This window comes from Halictus rubicundus, chromosome 9, assembly GCF_050948215.1.
Source record: "Halictus rubicundus isolate RS-2024b chromosome 9, iyHalRubi1_principal, whole genome shotgun sequence".
Taxonomy (NCBI): domain Eukaryota; kingdom Metazoa; phylum Arthropoda; class Insecta; order Hymenoptera; family Halictidae; genus Halictus; species Halictus rubicundus.
In genome coordinates, this window is record NC_135157.1 from 1,919,648 (window position 1) to 1,933,820 (window position 14,173).

Below are 14,173 nucleotides of genomic sequence, written 5' to 3' on the forward strand. Positions count from 1 at the left end.
TTGAATGTCTCGCGAACTGTCATCATTGAAAAAAAAAACAATAGGATGATGTCAACTGTTATGGGATGTTACGGGGTGAACCACAGAACGTGATCAGTTTAGATTACTCTGCTATTAACAGGCCGATCGAAATTTTTTCCATCAAGTATAGCACGGTCCAGAGAGATCTTTAAGACGATTATAGTAAATTTGTTGTCAACTCTTTGTTTCCGGAATTTTCAAGGTCACCATGATTTTTTATAAATAATCCTATAATTTTTGTACACCTATCTTTTGGTGGATATTAAAATCAATTCGGTAAGTATCATAACAAATTTTTTTTCATCTGAACCGACAAATGATCACGTTCAGTAGTTCATCCTCTATACATGTATATCTTCTGTGACAGTAATTGACCAGTGTTTATAAACAAATTTTTGTGTATTTATTGTACATTTACTGTCACGTAAAACATATATTGCATACAGTTTTTTGATCGCATTATATGGGAACCTACTGTACAAATGAATGTCTGCACATGTTTAGAAATTAAGTTGTTCATCAATATCGTTGTCAATAAAATACTGACGTTGTGCAGATCTGTTTTCAGTGAATTCCTGTCAGTCGAAACGGTATCGATGAAGCCCGCGTCGCCGATTCCGATGTAACCCCTCGAAACATCGGGCAGTACGTATTGTTTCGGTACGAATTTCTGCGTTTAAAGCACGCAGTGGGCCCGTTCGCGTGGACATTGTTTTGCTGCCGCGAACAATGCCGTTCTTATATTAATTATTACATCGCGATTGCGATAATTAAATCACACTTAATTGGCCACGGTAATAGAACACTGGCTGGTCAACGTGCAATTACGTTTCGCGTTTGATTACTTTTAGTTGATTAAATTGTACGATCCAATCAAATTGGTTTATTCGATAAAAGGTAACGCGCGGTTGTCGTGGCCGCTGTGCCGGGCCCGTTCCGCTTTTCAAATATCATGACCGTGTGTGCGCAGCCCAAAAGCGCAGTTCCATTACATTTCGAACGGTAATTTTGCCTCTAACAACGCGGTCGTTAATCCGGACTCATGGTTGCGAAAAGAATATATGTACATAATAAAGATACAATAAAGGGAAATTATTCAATAAATCTATCTCTTTGTATTCAAGGAGTTCTTTGTTACAGAATGATCAGGATGGTGGTTGGTTATTGGTGATACAACCGGAAAGGGGTTGATTCTACATAAAAAAAAAGAGTCGAAATAGGTATACATGAAATCGTGATAGACATAGTGTTAAAAAGCTCTACTTTCGCTAAAAAGCATTCAGTTGGAGTTTCTAAATCGAGAGTCTGAAAGAAAGTTGTTCGTTTGTCTGAAGCGGCTAGGGTGCTTGAAATTTTTGAGCCGTGCACGGATTGTTGCTTTTGTGCGGAACAAAACGGAGCATTGTCAGACTGTGCGAGTCCACCTCATTAGCGGAAGAGATGTGAAAGGGCGTGCAACGCAACAGCCCTTTCATTCTTCCCTGGATAACACCGCGCCGCTTCATCCCCTGTCTGGCATACTGGCCCTCATGCTCAAAAGCCTCGGTTTAAACACGGAAATCGATGCGTACGCCACACAGTGATCCAGTGATCGAGAAATTTAATGACATTTAGCTTAAAATGAACTTTCTCGTATCGACATCTGATCAATGAACATTGCTTCCTAAACGTCAATGGACCTCGGAAATGAGAAAACTAGTACAACGTAATAAACATCATAGTTGTAATACACATTGAAAGTTGGACATTTTAAGAAGAGTATTTTTCACGACAAAAATTGTTTCACTTGAATGCGATGCCCTGACGATCCTATTTAATATTTTCGCTTGCTTTTTTTTAAGAGCAGACTTTTCTGATAAAAAATCATATCTTCTAGGGTATATATGTGGTGTGTGTGTATGGTAGGAGATCAAAGGTAGGAGTAGTTTTAAGTTAGTTATAAGCTTTATAATTCTCTCCCTCTCTTTCATTTAGTTTTAGTCTCCTTTCTAGTTTTAAGATGTATATATAGAATAAGTAGGTATAAGCGTTAGATATAAGAGATAGAAAATAAGGTAGCTTTAAGTTACAAATAAGAGTAGGATAAGACCGGCGTGAGGGGAAAGGCGGAGAAAGGAGCGGGTGGTATAAAAATTATAACCATGAGGGGAAACAATAATCTATCTATCTATTATCAATTAACGTAAATACTCTATTAAAAAATAACGCTCAATGCAAATGATGAAAATTTGCGAAGTTTTTCTGTTTAAGAGAGTACATCTTTCAAGTTTAGCCGAGTTAAACTTCATAACAAATTGGAGTATTTTTAGCACACCTTCCTTTAAATAATCTCACAAAAATCATTTCCCGCTGCTGACCGCTTTGTAAGTTATGTATGATTATTGGATCGAGAAATTTGGTGAATCTTGAACCATAAGAATGTTGAACACTAAAATTCATTAAAAAATTATTCCTATGTACTGACAATTATTGTAAGAAATATATTTTTTTGTAATAATTTCTTCACCAATTGTTTAAATTTTATTGCCTTAAAATAATATTTAAAATTCTGAATTCCGTGTCAATATCTCTTCTTTCTTCTCCAATTCATATTTTATGTATTCCATGTATGAAACATAAATATAAAATTCATATTTGGAAAGCAAAAAGTAGTTTGTAAACTTATATTTAGACAATTTTGTTTTAAGAAAAAGAAGTCAATGAAAATTAATTAAAAAATATTGTTTAACAAATACAAAAAATATTTAATTATCTATAGTTAAGAATGACGTTATTTTTTAATCATTTTCAGTGAAAATTTCAATGTAATATCTGTAATAGTTCAAAAGTTATAACAAAATGTCACTGAATTTCTCGATCTCTCGGACCACTGTGCGCCAGCCCGGTTATCTTCCCGGCTTTAAATTCTGTTCTCGCGGTCGGTCCCGCCGCGCCGTTTCGAGCCGAGACACGGGTGTTGAATGACCAACCATCAAGGGCTGTCTCATTGTCCACAATGAGTCAATTGTGTTCTTGGAATTCTGGACACCGCGGTTTACGCATCCGCGTTACTCACCCTGCATGGAATCTTATTGTTAATTGCAGGCCCTGCTTGGCAAAATACATTTTTTACGCAGAATTTGGTGCTTTATCCGAATTCGAGAAAAAATATTGGGCATTCCATTTAAAAAACCGAAGGTGACCTTCATATCTCGGTAAAAAAGCAAAGTAACAAAACAACACTGTATAACTATGCAACATTTATTTGAAAATGTTTTTCGTATAACGAATAATATTCATTCATTTATTCATTCATTTATTCATTCATTTATTCATTCATTTATTCATTTATTCATTTACTATTCAAAATTCTTATCGCATTTCTCAGCATTAAGAATTTATTACTTTATTCTGAAAAATAATTAGCAAAGTTAATTATTTATCGTTTTATTTCATTTGATGTTTTACCATTATGTCAATTTGAGATTAAATAAGGGACGAATGAGGGTTAACCATTCTGCATTTTTCTCCAAAGTTGAACCTCTGTAAGTCAGTTTAAGCGCCGTCGTTGTTGCAAGTCCTCAACAGTTGCGAACCGTGGAAGTGATCACGAACAAAGCACAAGTAGCATATTAAAATTTGGTCCGATTACTTGAACCCGGAATCCAACAATCCGGGTCCTTCTAGGCGCGCCGCGAACAGTGTCGTGAATTTTTCCTCGTAAATTATAGCGCGCGGAGGATAAGATTCCATTCTAATTACTGGCGGATCACCATGGCGGAACGTTTCAATTCCGTTTTATCGGCTTTCATTGGCGCGAGCGCGCGCACGGTTGCGCCGATCAAATATTTACCTTGTCTGCGAAGTTTTTCTTGAAATCCGGAAATGCTCTTAAATTAACGAGGTGCGTCGGAACTTTGCCGGGGGTCCCGATAAATTCACGAATCCATGGGAAAAGTACCCGACGGGGATATGGTTAAAGCAATCGCGATAAATCTCTGTTATACGCCCCCTCCCCCCCGCGGAAATAGAAAAATCTCTCATCGCGCGCGCGAACGGAACTTTTCTGCGGCGTGTTCGTGCTCCGTTTTTGGCTTTCGGCCGGCGATTAATTAATACGCCGCGAATTTCCCTGTCAAGGAAGCATTAAACGAAAATTCAGGATTATTCGCCAGAAGCTTTGCTGCCGGAAACTTTGATAATCGTGCGGATTGGAACCACTGGCAGACGTTCAGATAATTTCGGCGGTGGATCAGCGAATCTCAGATTATTCTACGAATCGTTGGTTGCTATAAAACAGATGCGCTGTTGCTGGCTTCAAGGGAAACTAATAAACTCACCTAGTGTTCGGTTCGCCGATGCCATAGTCTCCTCCGATACCGGAAACCGGTCGGAACATCAGCGTCGTGTAGACTTTAACGTCGTATGAACTTCAGTCGCTGCACATCGTCGGCCGGCATGCGACCCGAAAAGGCTAATGGAAGTTAGTTTCTGAACGGTCCTGGTTAGGTGGATTTGGCTCGTTAGCCTAGCAAATAGACTGTGCCGGGGAGACTATTGCTCGGATAAATTTCTCAACTGTAAACCCAACTTTCCCTCTAATCACTTCAACCAACCTAACGAACAGTGCTTTTGGATATTTCATTTGAAATTTTCAAATGAAAAAGCACTACATACCTACAAATCCTTATTTATTACACCCTGACGGCTTAGCAGCTCGCCTGGTTCAAACATTTGGTATGAATTGCACTGTGCAATAGCACCTGAATCATTTTCGTATTTTCCTCGCATAGGGAAAAGTACAAAAGTTCATGGAATTTGGGGAATTGGGATAGTTTGCACACAGAGTTCTATCGCGTGATTTATTAGCAGTGTGGCGGCCTCGGCACTGCCTTACGCCACTGTCATTTTTAGAAAGTGTTTCATTTTCTCTATAACCATCTTTTCTATTGTTTCCCGTTTCCTCTACGTGCGGGTTTCGTCAGTCCTCGTACGCACCTAGCGACCATATCCACGCAGGTCTAACTCTCAATTTTCTGAAATTCCTGTGTATTTTCTGTTTTCCTCAGGCCTTGCTTGGGCCTGTTCAAGGTTCGCTGTCAGGCCTTTGCGAGCCCCTTCACTTGCTCTCTTTTATGACTCTCTTCCGCGGTTGCCGTTTTCTGCTCACACTTACATTCCACCCACCCCTACTCGGTTATCTCTTACTTTTCTATCTCCTTTCCTGTTTACATTTTTTCGACGATACTTTGGATGGAACAGTTCGTCCAGAGTCATCGACGAGATTACAAGTCTCCTTTTCACCGTGTTAAAGTAAAACGTTAGGCCTTTTACCGTACCCTGTGGAAAACCCCACATCCTAAGGTTATTGAGAAATACCTTGTTCATTTTATTGAAGGTCGTCCTCCCTTCAGGTATGAAGGTATGCATCGCCGCCCTCGCGTTTGGGCATTTAGTTCTAACTGTGCGCCCGTCTTGTAGACACCTCCGACAACGGCTTCTTCCGATTAAATATATTTCTTCCACCGTCTTCCTGTATAATTATTTCCGCATAACCCCTCAACACACCGAGCACCGACGTCAAATAAACTTGTGTTGGGGAAACGAATTTACGGAGGATCACTTCCCAGTTACAAATTCCCCTGCTTTAGCGGATACACTGGATTCTTTAGAGATTTTCGGCAAGAATAAAATATAATTGTGCTGGAGAGACTAGTGCTCGGCTAAATTGCTCAACTATAAATCTTTATTTTAGTTACGAATAACTAATAATGTAATAATATGATGTATTATATATGTAATGTTATTATGGTCTTTATTTATCACTCTTACTAAATAATTGGATGAAACAAATTTTTTGCACATTTAAAGTTGTTAATACCAGCCAACGGCCATATCACGTTGCAATGAACCGATTCTCGTCATTCTCGCGAGAGCACTCGTCGAGTGAACATCGAGTAGTACAGTGAGACAACAAAGTGCTCTGTTACAAGTGTTTAACGGCTTCCAAACGCAGCAGAATCGGCCCAGTGGGCACGACACTGTACCTAATGGTTGGGGAAATAAGATCCTGACTCCTTTGCTACCCAGCAAAGGACTTAAATCCCCGAAATCGGCAATGGAAGGCCCAAGTGCGCAGATCCAGCATGGCACCAAACGCATCCTCGCACCGGACTCGGATAAAGAGGATTCAGCAGGTGACCAACATTCAAGCTCCAGAAGCCAAAAAACTCCTAAGCTTAATTCTTTCCAAATAGACAGAATGTATAAACATCTTCTTGACGACAATAGCATTCCCTACAATAGAAGAATCAAAGTCGGGCCTAACCTAAAAACCGGTCGCAACCATAGGCTGTCTTAGACGCCAGCGCCAGCATTACCATCAACGGCAGTAGATGCAACCAATCCACCCATACCGATCTCTACCACACCGACACTAGAATGGGAAACCCCCAAACTAACCGCGAGGAGCACCGAAAGCAGTACAGCCAACAGCTTCATCACCAACGACAATCGCTTCTTCCCTCTAGACATGGAACATGAAAACGAGAGCACTGCAAACCCAACTACCAACACCAAAACAACAATCAAACCATCATGACCGCGACCAATCTACACAACCAACTCTAACCTGAAAGTTCTCATCACCACACTAACATCGCTGAAAATTCCAAACAATAAGTTCACAGTTAAAGAAGTAGACAATCAAAACCACACAATCTACCTCATCGACATGGATCACCACCAACCCATTATTGATCGTCTAATGGAAATGAAGATCCCACACTACACCTTCACACCGAAAACCATAAGACCAAAATCAATAATCATTAAAGGAATTAAAGGAGATTTTACTGAAGAGGACATTTTAAGAGAGATAAAGGATCTGAATATACCTAACTTAAACATTATAAAACTATCGCAATTCCAGTATGATAGAAACCAACCAGAACGTCACCACCACCTCATCCAGACTACACCGGGCAGCAACATAAAAGAGCTCCACAAAATTAAAGTCTTAGCTCATCAGAGGATTAAATGGGAACAGCTAAGAAAACCGCCCATTTTTCAGTGCAGGAAATGACAAAGGCTAGGGCACTCGAGCAAGAACTGCTTTTTGCAGTTTAGGTGTGTGAAATGTGCACAATCTCACGAACCTGGAAATTGCACAATAACACAGAACGAAAACAGACAAGCACTAAAATGTGCCAACTGTAAACAGGAAGGACACCCCGCATCGTATAAAGGGTGTCCATACATTAAATTCGCCCTACAGAAGAAGAAGGAACAAGAATTGACCCGTCGCCACACAGCGGTGAACAAATTCAACTCACTATCTGCAGCAGTTCGTGGCAACTTATCGTACGCACAAGCAACCAAGAATGTAAGAACAATCCCACCGGAAGATCAACACACACTTCCAGCAACCCGAACCTACCAACCATCGAAAGGACCACAAAGCACAGAACAGAGAACCGATGACACCCACCAGCCTCACCAAAACACACGGCCACCGTTGTGGGCACAACAACTTAAAGGTGACCTCATGAACATATTAAGCAACCAACAACAAACCTTAGCAGCCCAGATTGCCAGCAACACACAAAAAATAGAGTACATACTAAACTCTCTCTTTATTAATTAAGTTCACCCCCCCCCCCTCCCCAACCCCCACCCAAACCTGATCAGAATTGCAGCAATAAATGTAAATTCAATAGTAACTAATCAGAGAAGACTAGAACTACTCCACTTTCTACAAACACAGAACCACGATGCTGTCTTCATATCTGAAACCAAGCTTACACCTAAACACAAAATATCATTTAAGAACTACGAAGTAATCAGAACACATAGGCCTAACTCTAAACAAGGTGGTGGTACGGCCATTCTAATAAAGCGGGAAATCCCTTTTGAAATAATCAGAATTGCAATTGCAACTGAAATGATAGAATTCACCGTAGCAAACATCTGACTCCTCAACAATAAAAATCTATATTTAACCAGCATTTATGCGAGATCTGATAACACTGTCCAACAAAATTAAACTTTTTTCAAGTTTTGCAATACCTGTTGGGTGATTCTGATACACTTTGTCATCCTAAAACCGAATCTGAGAGTAGATTTGCTCCATCACGCAACGTTTTCGAAAAATTTTGGTTTTTGTAAAAATGCCCGATTTTGATACGAAACGACGTGTTACGCAAAAACTAAACATGCGAGAAAGTTAAAATTTGAGTCAAGAGATAGAGGGGACTCTCCTCTACATATTCATATAGTCAATTATATTTTTATGTACTTCCTAATAGTTGTAAATGGTTGTTAAAGTTTGAAAATGTGCCGACGCGGATACTTTGTACGCTCTATTTTTGTATTTATGTGAAAAATCCTTTATCTAGCAGGAATTTACTATACAGGAATGCATTCTACAGACATTTCTGGTAAAGAAACCATTCACGAAAAGTATTTGGTTCCCTTAATGTACGAGAAGGATCAGAAAATGTTAATTGACAGCGTGTGCGCGACGCGTTCGCGCCAGACGGCCATTGCAGCCTTTTCGCGACTCGCCAGGGCCGTCGCTATGCGTAGTCGACGTTGGTACCACTCAAGTATGTCTTTGCTTACTATGCTTAATTAAATACATTTTTGGGTGCCAATCATTACAAAAGATTATAAAAATGCGAGTTATATTCACATTTCATTGTGGAAATGCTTAATAATTATATTTTTATTTACTAATTATATTTTTATTTAAACTTAGAAGTGGCAGTTCTAAAGTAATGATTAAAAATATGGTCGTTCTGCAACATGAACAACAAGTGAAACTTTTGTACATATTAAATAGGTAACAGAAGATTGTTCTTCAATTTTTTGGAAGTGGTCACTCAAAGGGTTGCTTGCAAACCCCACCCCTAAAAAATTAAATAATTTTTTTCTACCCTTAATAATTTGATCACAATTGTGAAAAAGAATATATGATATGAAGGAGGTAAGTTCGAATATTTTCGTTTTTGTTCCATCCGAATATCTTAATTAACAACCGAGAAAAAAAATGATACAGTTAAGGGTATTTACCCTCATATTATCCTTAAATGAAGGGTTAGCGACTTGAAATTTTGGGGGATTATCTTTCAACCTAAAACCATTGTTTTCCAATACCATTGTTTACAATACCGATAAAAATCGTACTGGCGCCGCTGGACCAGTCTTATCCTGCTAGGCCCTTTCATCTTCTAAAAAATGCACTTCATGGAGAGGCTACCGCAGTAATCGATTCGTTAAATGCGACGGAAGGCAATTATTTGGTGGCTTGGGATTTGTTATGCAAACGATGCAACAAGCCAAGAAAAACGCCCATTTGAGACTTTTACTGGATCTTCCGGAGGTCACTCGAGACACGCCCATAAATCTTAGACAATTAGCAGAGCAGACACAAGTACACGTGAACGCGTTGAAGGCCACAAATCAACCCACCGAGCATTGGGATGCAATTTTAATATACATCGTGTCTAGTAAGCTAGATGAAAATACACGTCGCGCGTGGGAACGTACGTTAGAGGACGAAGATATTCCCAAATTCATACAATTATTACACTTAACAAACGTGCCCGCGGAGACGATTTCGGAACGGAAACTTTAAATGCAAACAAAACGAGTACGGTACAGGATACCATACGATCCAAGTCTCAGGTTCGTCGACACGTACGAGCGGAAACAAATTTGTATAGTTTGTAATGGGGAACATCCAATTTACGCATGTACGAAGTTTCTTCAATTATCAATTCGCGATCGTTTAGACACAGTAAAAAGGGGAAAACTTTGTACAAATTGTTTGCGCCCGAACCATATCGTTGCAAATTGTCGATTAGGCAATTGCCGTAAATGTGATAGGAAGCATCACATCCTACTTCATTTTTCGACCGAGACACAAGACGTGACGAACGATAACAGACAGACCGTTTCTACACCATAAATGTCCGCGGAAACAATCAAGACCGCATTAACCGCTCCTTATGATTCGTAGGTTCTGCTAGGCACAGCACAAATTACGATTTTAGACAAGCATAACAAGGAGCACACGTGTCGTGTTTTGTTAGATAGTGGTTCGCAAACACACTTTATCACACATAGACTCGCGGAACGGTTGCAATTGCACAAACAAAATATAGACCTTTCGTTTTCCGGCTTAGGCGAACTTAATACAAATTCCAAATACCTGGTTAAAACGAGCATAAAATCGCAAACCAGTCCATTCAAAACTCAGGTAACATTTATTGCACTACCGTCGATTACGGGTATGCTGCCGTTGCGACAGGTAAACCTGAGAGAGTTTAATATTCCGAGACACATAGAATTGGCAGACCCCGATTTCCACAAACCAGGGGAGATAGAGGCACTCATTGGTAATACGATGTTTTACAATTTGTTAGAAACTGGTCGAATTAAGTTAGATAAACCTTCGGTCATTTTGCAAAACACGCAAGTAGGATGGATAGTCACTGGCGAAGTAGATAGTCATAAAACAATTAAGCAAGGCAGGTTACGTGGAGTGTGTCATGTAACCATGTCTCTTGATACACAAGTTAGTAGGTTTTGGGCAATGGAAGAAATTCCAGAGGAGATTTTTCTGTCCGCGGAAGAGAGAGAGAGTGCGAAACCCACTTCACAGAACACACAACGCGTAACGAACAAGGACGATATGTAGTGAGGCTACCATTCAATGAAAATCGCGATTATCTCGGCAATTCAAAGGCAATGGCCTTAAGGCGATTTTATAGTTTAGAGCGTAAACTTCAGCTAAATTTAGATTTGAAAACGCAATACATGAAGTTTTTAAGAGAATATTTAGAATTAGGACACATGACGGAAGTAAAGGACGACTAGGAAAACGTATTATTTGCCACACGACGCGGTTGTAAAAAAATCTAGTTCGACCACAAAAGTTAGGGTAGTATTCGACGCCTTAGCGAAAAGTACTTCGGCCCTATCATTGAACGACATCTTGTTAATTGGCCCTACGATACAAGACACTTTGTTCTCCATCCTTATTCGTTTTCGTCAGCATGAGTTTGTTCTCACAGCGGATATAGAGAAAATGTTTAGACAAGTTGTAGTTCATCCGGACAATAGAAATTATCAAAAAATTCTATGGCGGGATTCGATGTCTGAATCGATCAAAACATACATATTAAACACAGTCACATACGGCACCGCGCCTGCACCATTTTTAAGCACGCGTTCCTTGAATCAATTGACCAAGGATGAAGCAAAGAAATTCCCGGTAGCTGCAGAAGTATTTATGAGAGATTTTTATATTGACGATCTACTGACAAGAACAGATAGTTTGCAAGCCGCGTTAGAACTCAAGGAACAATGTATCGCATTAGCTCGCGCAGGAGGTTTCCATGTGCGACAATGGACCTCCAATGACACAAGATTGATTGCGGATTTGCAAATACAGAATCAGCAAGAATCACTGTGCCTAGATCCGTCAGAAACAAAAAAGACACTAGGCGTTTATTCGAAACCAGCAAGCGACCAGATTACATATATTTTTAAACAACTGTCATCCGAACAACCTCGAATTACCAAGAGGGTGCTTCTATCAGAAATTGCGCAATTGTTTGACCCTCTCAGTTTGCTCGGGCCGGTAATTATCAAAGCCAAGATCATCATGCAGCAATTGTGGAAAACAGCAACTGACTGGGATGAACTAGTCCCCCAGACAATAAAACAATCGTGGCTTGAGATAAAAAACGAATTACATTCATTAAACAAATTGGTCCGACTCCACTATTACATTGCATCTGTTAAAAACGTTTGTCGCGAATAGAGTCAACGAAATACAAACGGCTGTTCATTCGGATAATTTGTTCCATATTGCAACAGCAGACAATCCTGCGGATTTTGTCTCGCGAGGACAACTGCCTTCTCAGCTCATACAAAATACAATATGGAAGTTTGGTCCACATTGGTTAGAAGGTTGCAGGAAATAGAAATTTTAGAAAAAAGACGTCCCGTAACTTTATTTACACATCCAAACGTGGATCTACTAACAAAATACTCATCCATCGATTATTTAAATAGAATTGTAGCATACATTTTTCGTTTCTATAACAACCTAAAACGTAATAGCAGGAAAGGCACAGGCCCATTGTCAATATCGGAAATTCAAAATGCAAACTTTCGAATAGTCAGATTAGTTCAGTTAGAAGCATTCCCATATGAAGTAAATAATTTAGAAAACGGCAAGGGTGTCAATAGAAAAAGCAAACTAATCAATTTTAACCCATTTATAGACAATAACGGGAAACAGGCCCTACTCAGATATGATCAGAAATATCCCATAATACTACCACACAAACACCACGTTACCGAACTAATAATTAGACAGATACACTTAAAACAACTCCGTTCAGGGACACAAACCACATTATACATGGTGAGGAAAAAATATTGGCCGATAGCTGGCAAGAGTATTGTCAAACAACTGTTGCATAAATGCATTCAATGTTGCAAATACAATCCCAGGACACCGCAATATATAATGGGAAATTTAGCCAAAAAAAGGATTATACAAACACGCCAGTTTGAAAGCGTAGGAATAGATTATTGCGAAGCCTTTCTTATTAAAAAAAAGAAGTTCAGAAATAAAACCAAAGTGAAATGCTACGTCGCAGTTTTCGTATGCTTTGCGACAAAGGCAATACATTCAGAATTAGCCACCGATTTGACAACGGAATCGTGTCTACGAGCTCTTAAACAATTTATCGCGAGGAGAAGAAAACCGCGTCATATTTATTCGGATAATGGCACTAATTTCGTAGGCGCAAAAAATGAAATCGTACAAATTCGGGAATTCCTACTATCCAACGAATACAAAGACAAATTTCCACAATTCTTCACGCAGGAAAACGTTGAGTGGCATTTCTCCCCTCCCCGTTCTCCACATTTCGGTGGCCTTTGGGAGGCTGCAAGTTCGTTCAAAAAACATTTGCATAAGTCAGTAGGTCAGACCATGTTCACGTACGAACAATTTTACACGCTAATCGTTGAGATAGAAGGAATACTCAATTCACGTCCTCTGACACCTATATGAACCGATTCTCGTCCGATCATCGAAGTTAAACAGCGTTGAGCGTGGTCAGTACTTGGATGGGTGACCGCCTGGGAACACCGCGTGCTGTTGGCTCTCTTTTTTCCTTCTGATCACAATGCTCTTGTCGATAGCTTCTCGAAGGCAAAGCACTTTTTTTTGTTGCGTCTTATGGTGGACATGGAGAACGCAATCCATTCAATGGAAAGGTTTTAGATTTATTAATTCATTGAGTAGTTAAACGGCACTAACAACATGAATGTATCATTGCACGTAGGCGCTGACAGATTTTGGACTAACGATCAAGTAGGATCTCGAGTTTGTTCCGTGTCTCGAAGGGAGAATTGCAAAATGACCTTAGCAAGAATGTAAGTGAGGTCTCACTTCTTTCACTTTGAAGTCTACTTGCGCAGCCAACGGTCATATCACGTTGCAATGAACCCAGACCAATTACAAATTATTAATTTTCCCAGCGATCACGAAGCCTGCTTGGCGACCTTCGAAATCACAAATACACAATTGTTTCTTACAGACACAGACACACTCTCCAGAAAGAATTACGCGAAATTTAATACAGAAAAATTCCAGAAACTTCTCAGCAAAATCCAAATAGACATAAATCCAAACTGTAACCTCACCACAGAACAAATTAACACACAACTAAACTACATCAATAACGAAATAATCAAAGCAACCGAAACCGCAACCCCAAAACACAAACCTCTAAATTCAACAGACAAATACGTAAACCGTAAAATCAAAAGTCTACAACATACAGAACGGAAATACATTACACTACTAAGAAAACTGCGCAAACAAATCACTACAAATCCATACACACAGCACACTATACATAATCTGCAACAGATGATAGCAGCCTCCAGAAGGAAACTTAAACTAGAAATCGAAAAGCAAGTCAACTCATACTGGTTTGACCGCGTTAGAGCCATAGACCCAAAAAAGTCAGACAAAATGTTTCCGGAGGTAAACAGAATCTTCAGAATTAGAGACAAGCACACCATACCACAACTCAAAATACAGCGGGACAAAACAGAACTCGTAAATCTCGCAAACATAAAC

The 14,173-nt window shown here is 39.6% G+C and overlaps 1 protein-coding gene across 1 annotated transcript; it reads left to right on the forward strand.

Moving 5' to 3' along the window:
* Window positions 1-10,752: 10,752 nt before the first annotated feature.
* On the forward strand, window positions 10,753-13,096 carry LOC143357353 (uncharacterized). The gene is made up of 3 exons (XM_076793768.1): window positions 10,753-10,866; window positions 11,060-11,736; window positions 11,887-13,096. Exons 1-3 carry the CDS (start codon window positions 10,753-10,755, stop codon window positions 13,094-13,096), a joined length of 2,001 nt encoding a protein of 666 aa, XP_076649883.1.
* The last annotated feature ends 1,077 nt before the right edge of the window (window positions 13,097-14,173 follow it).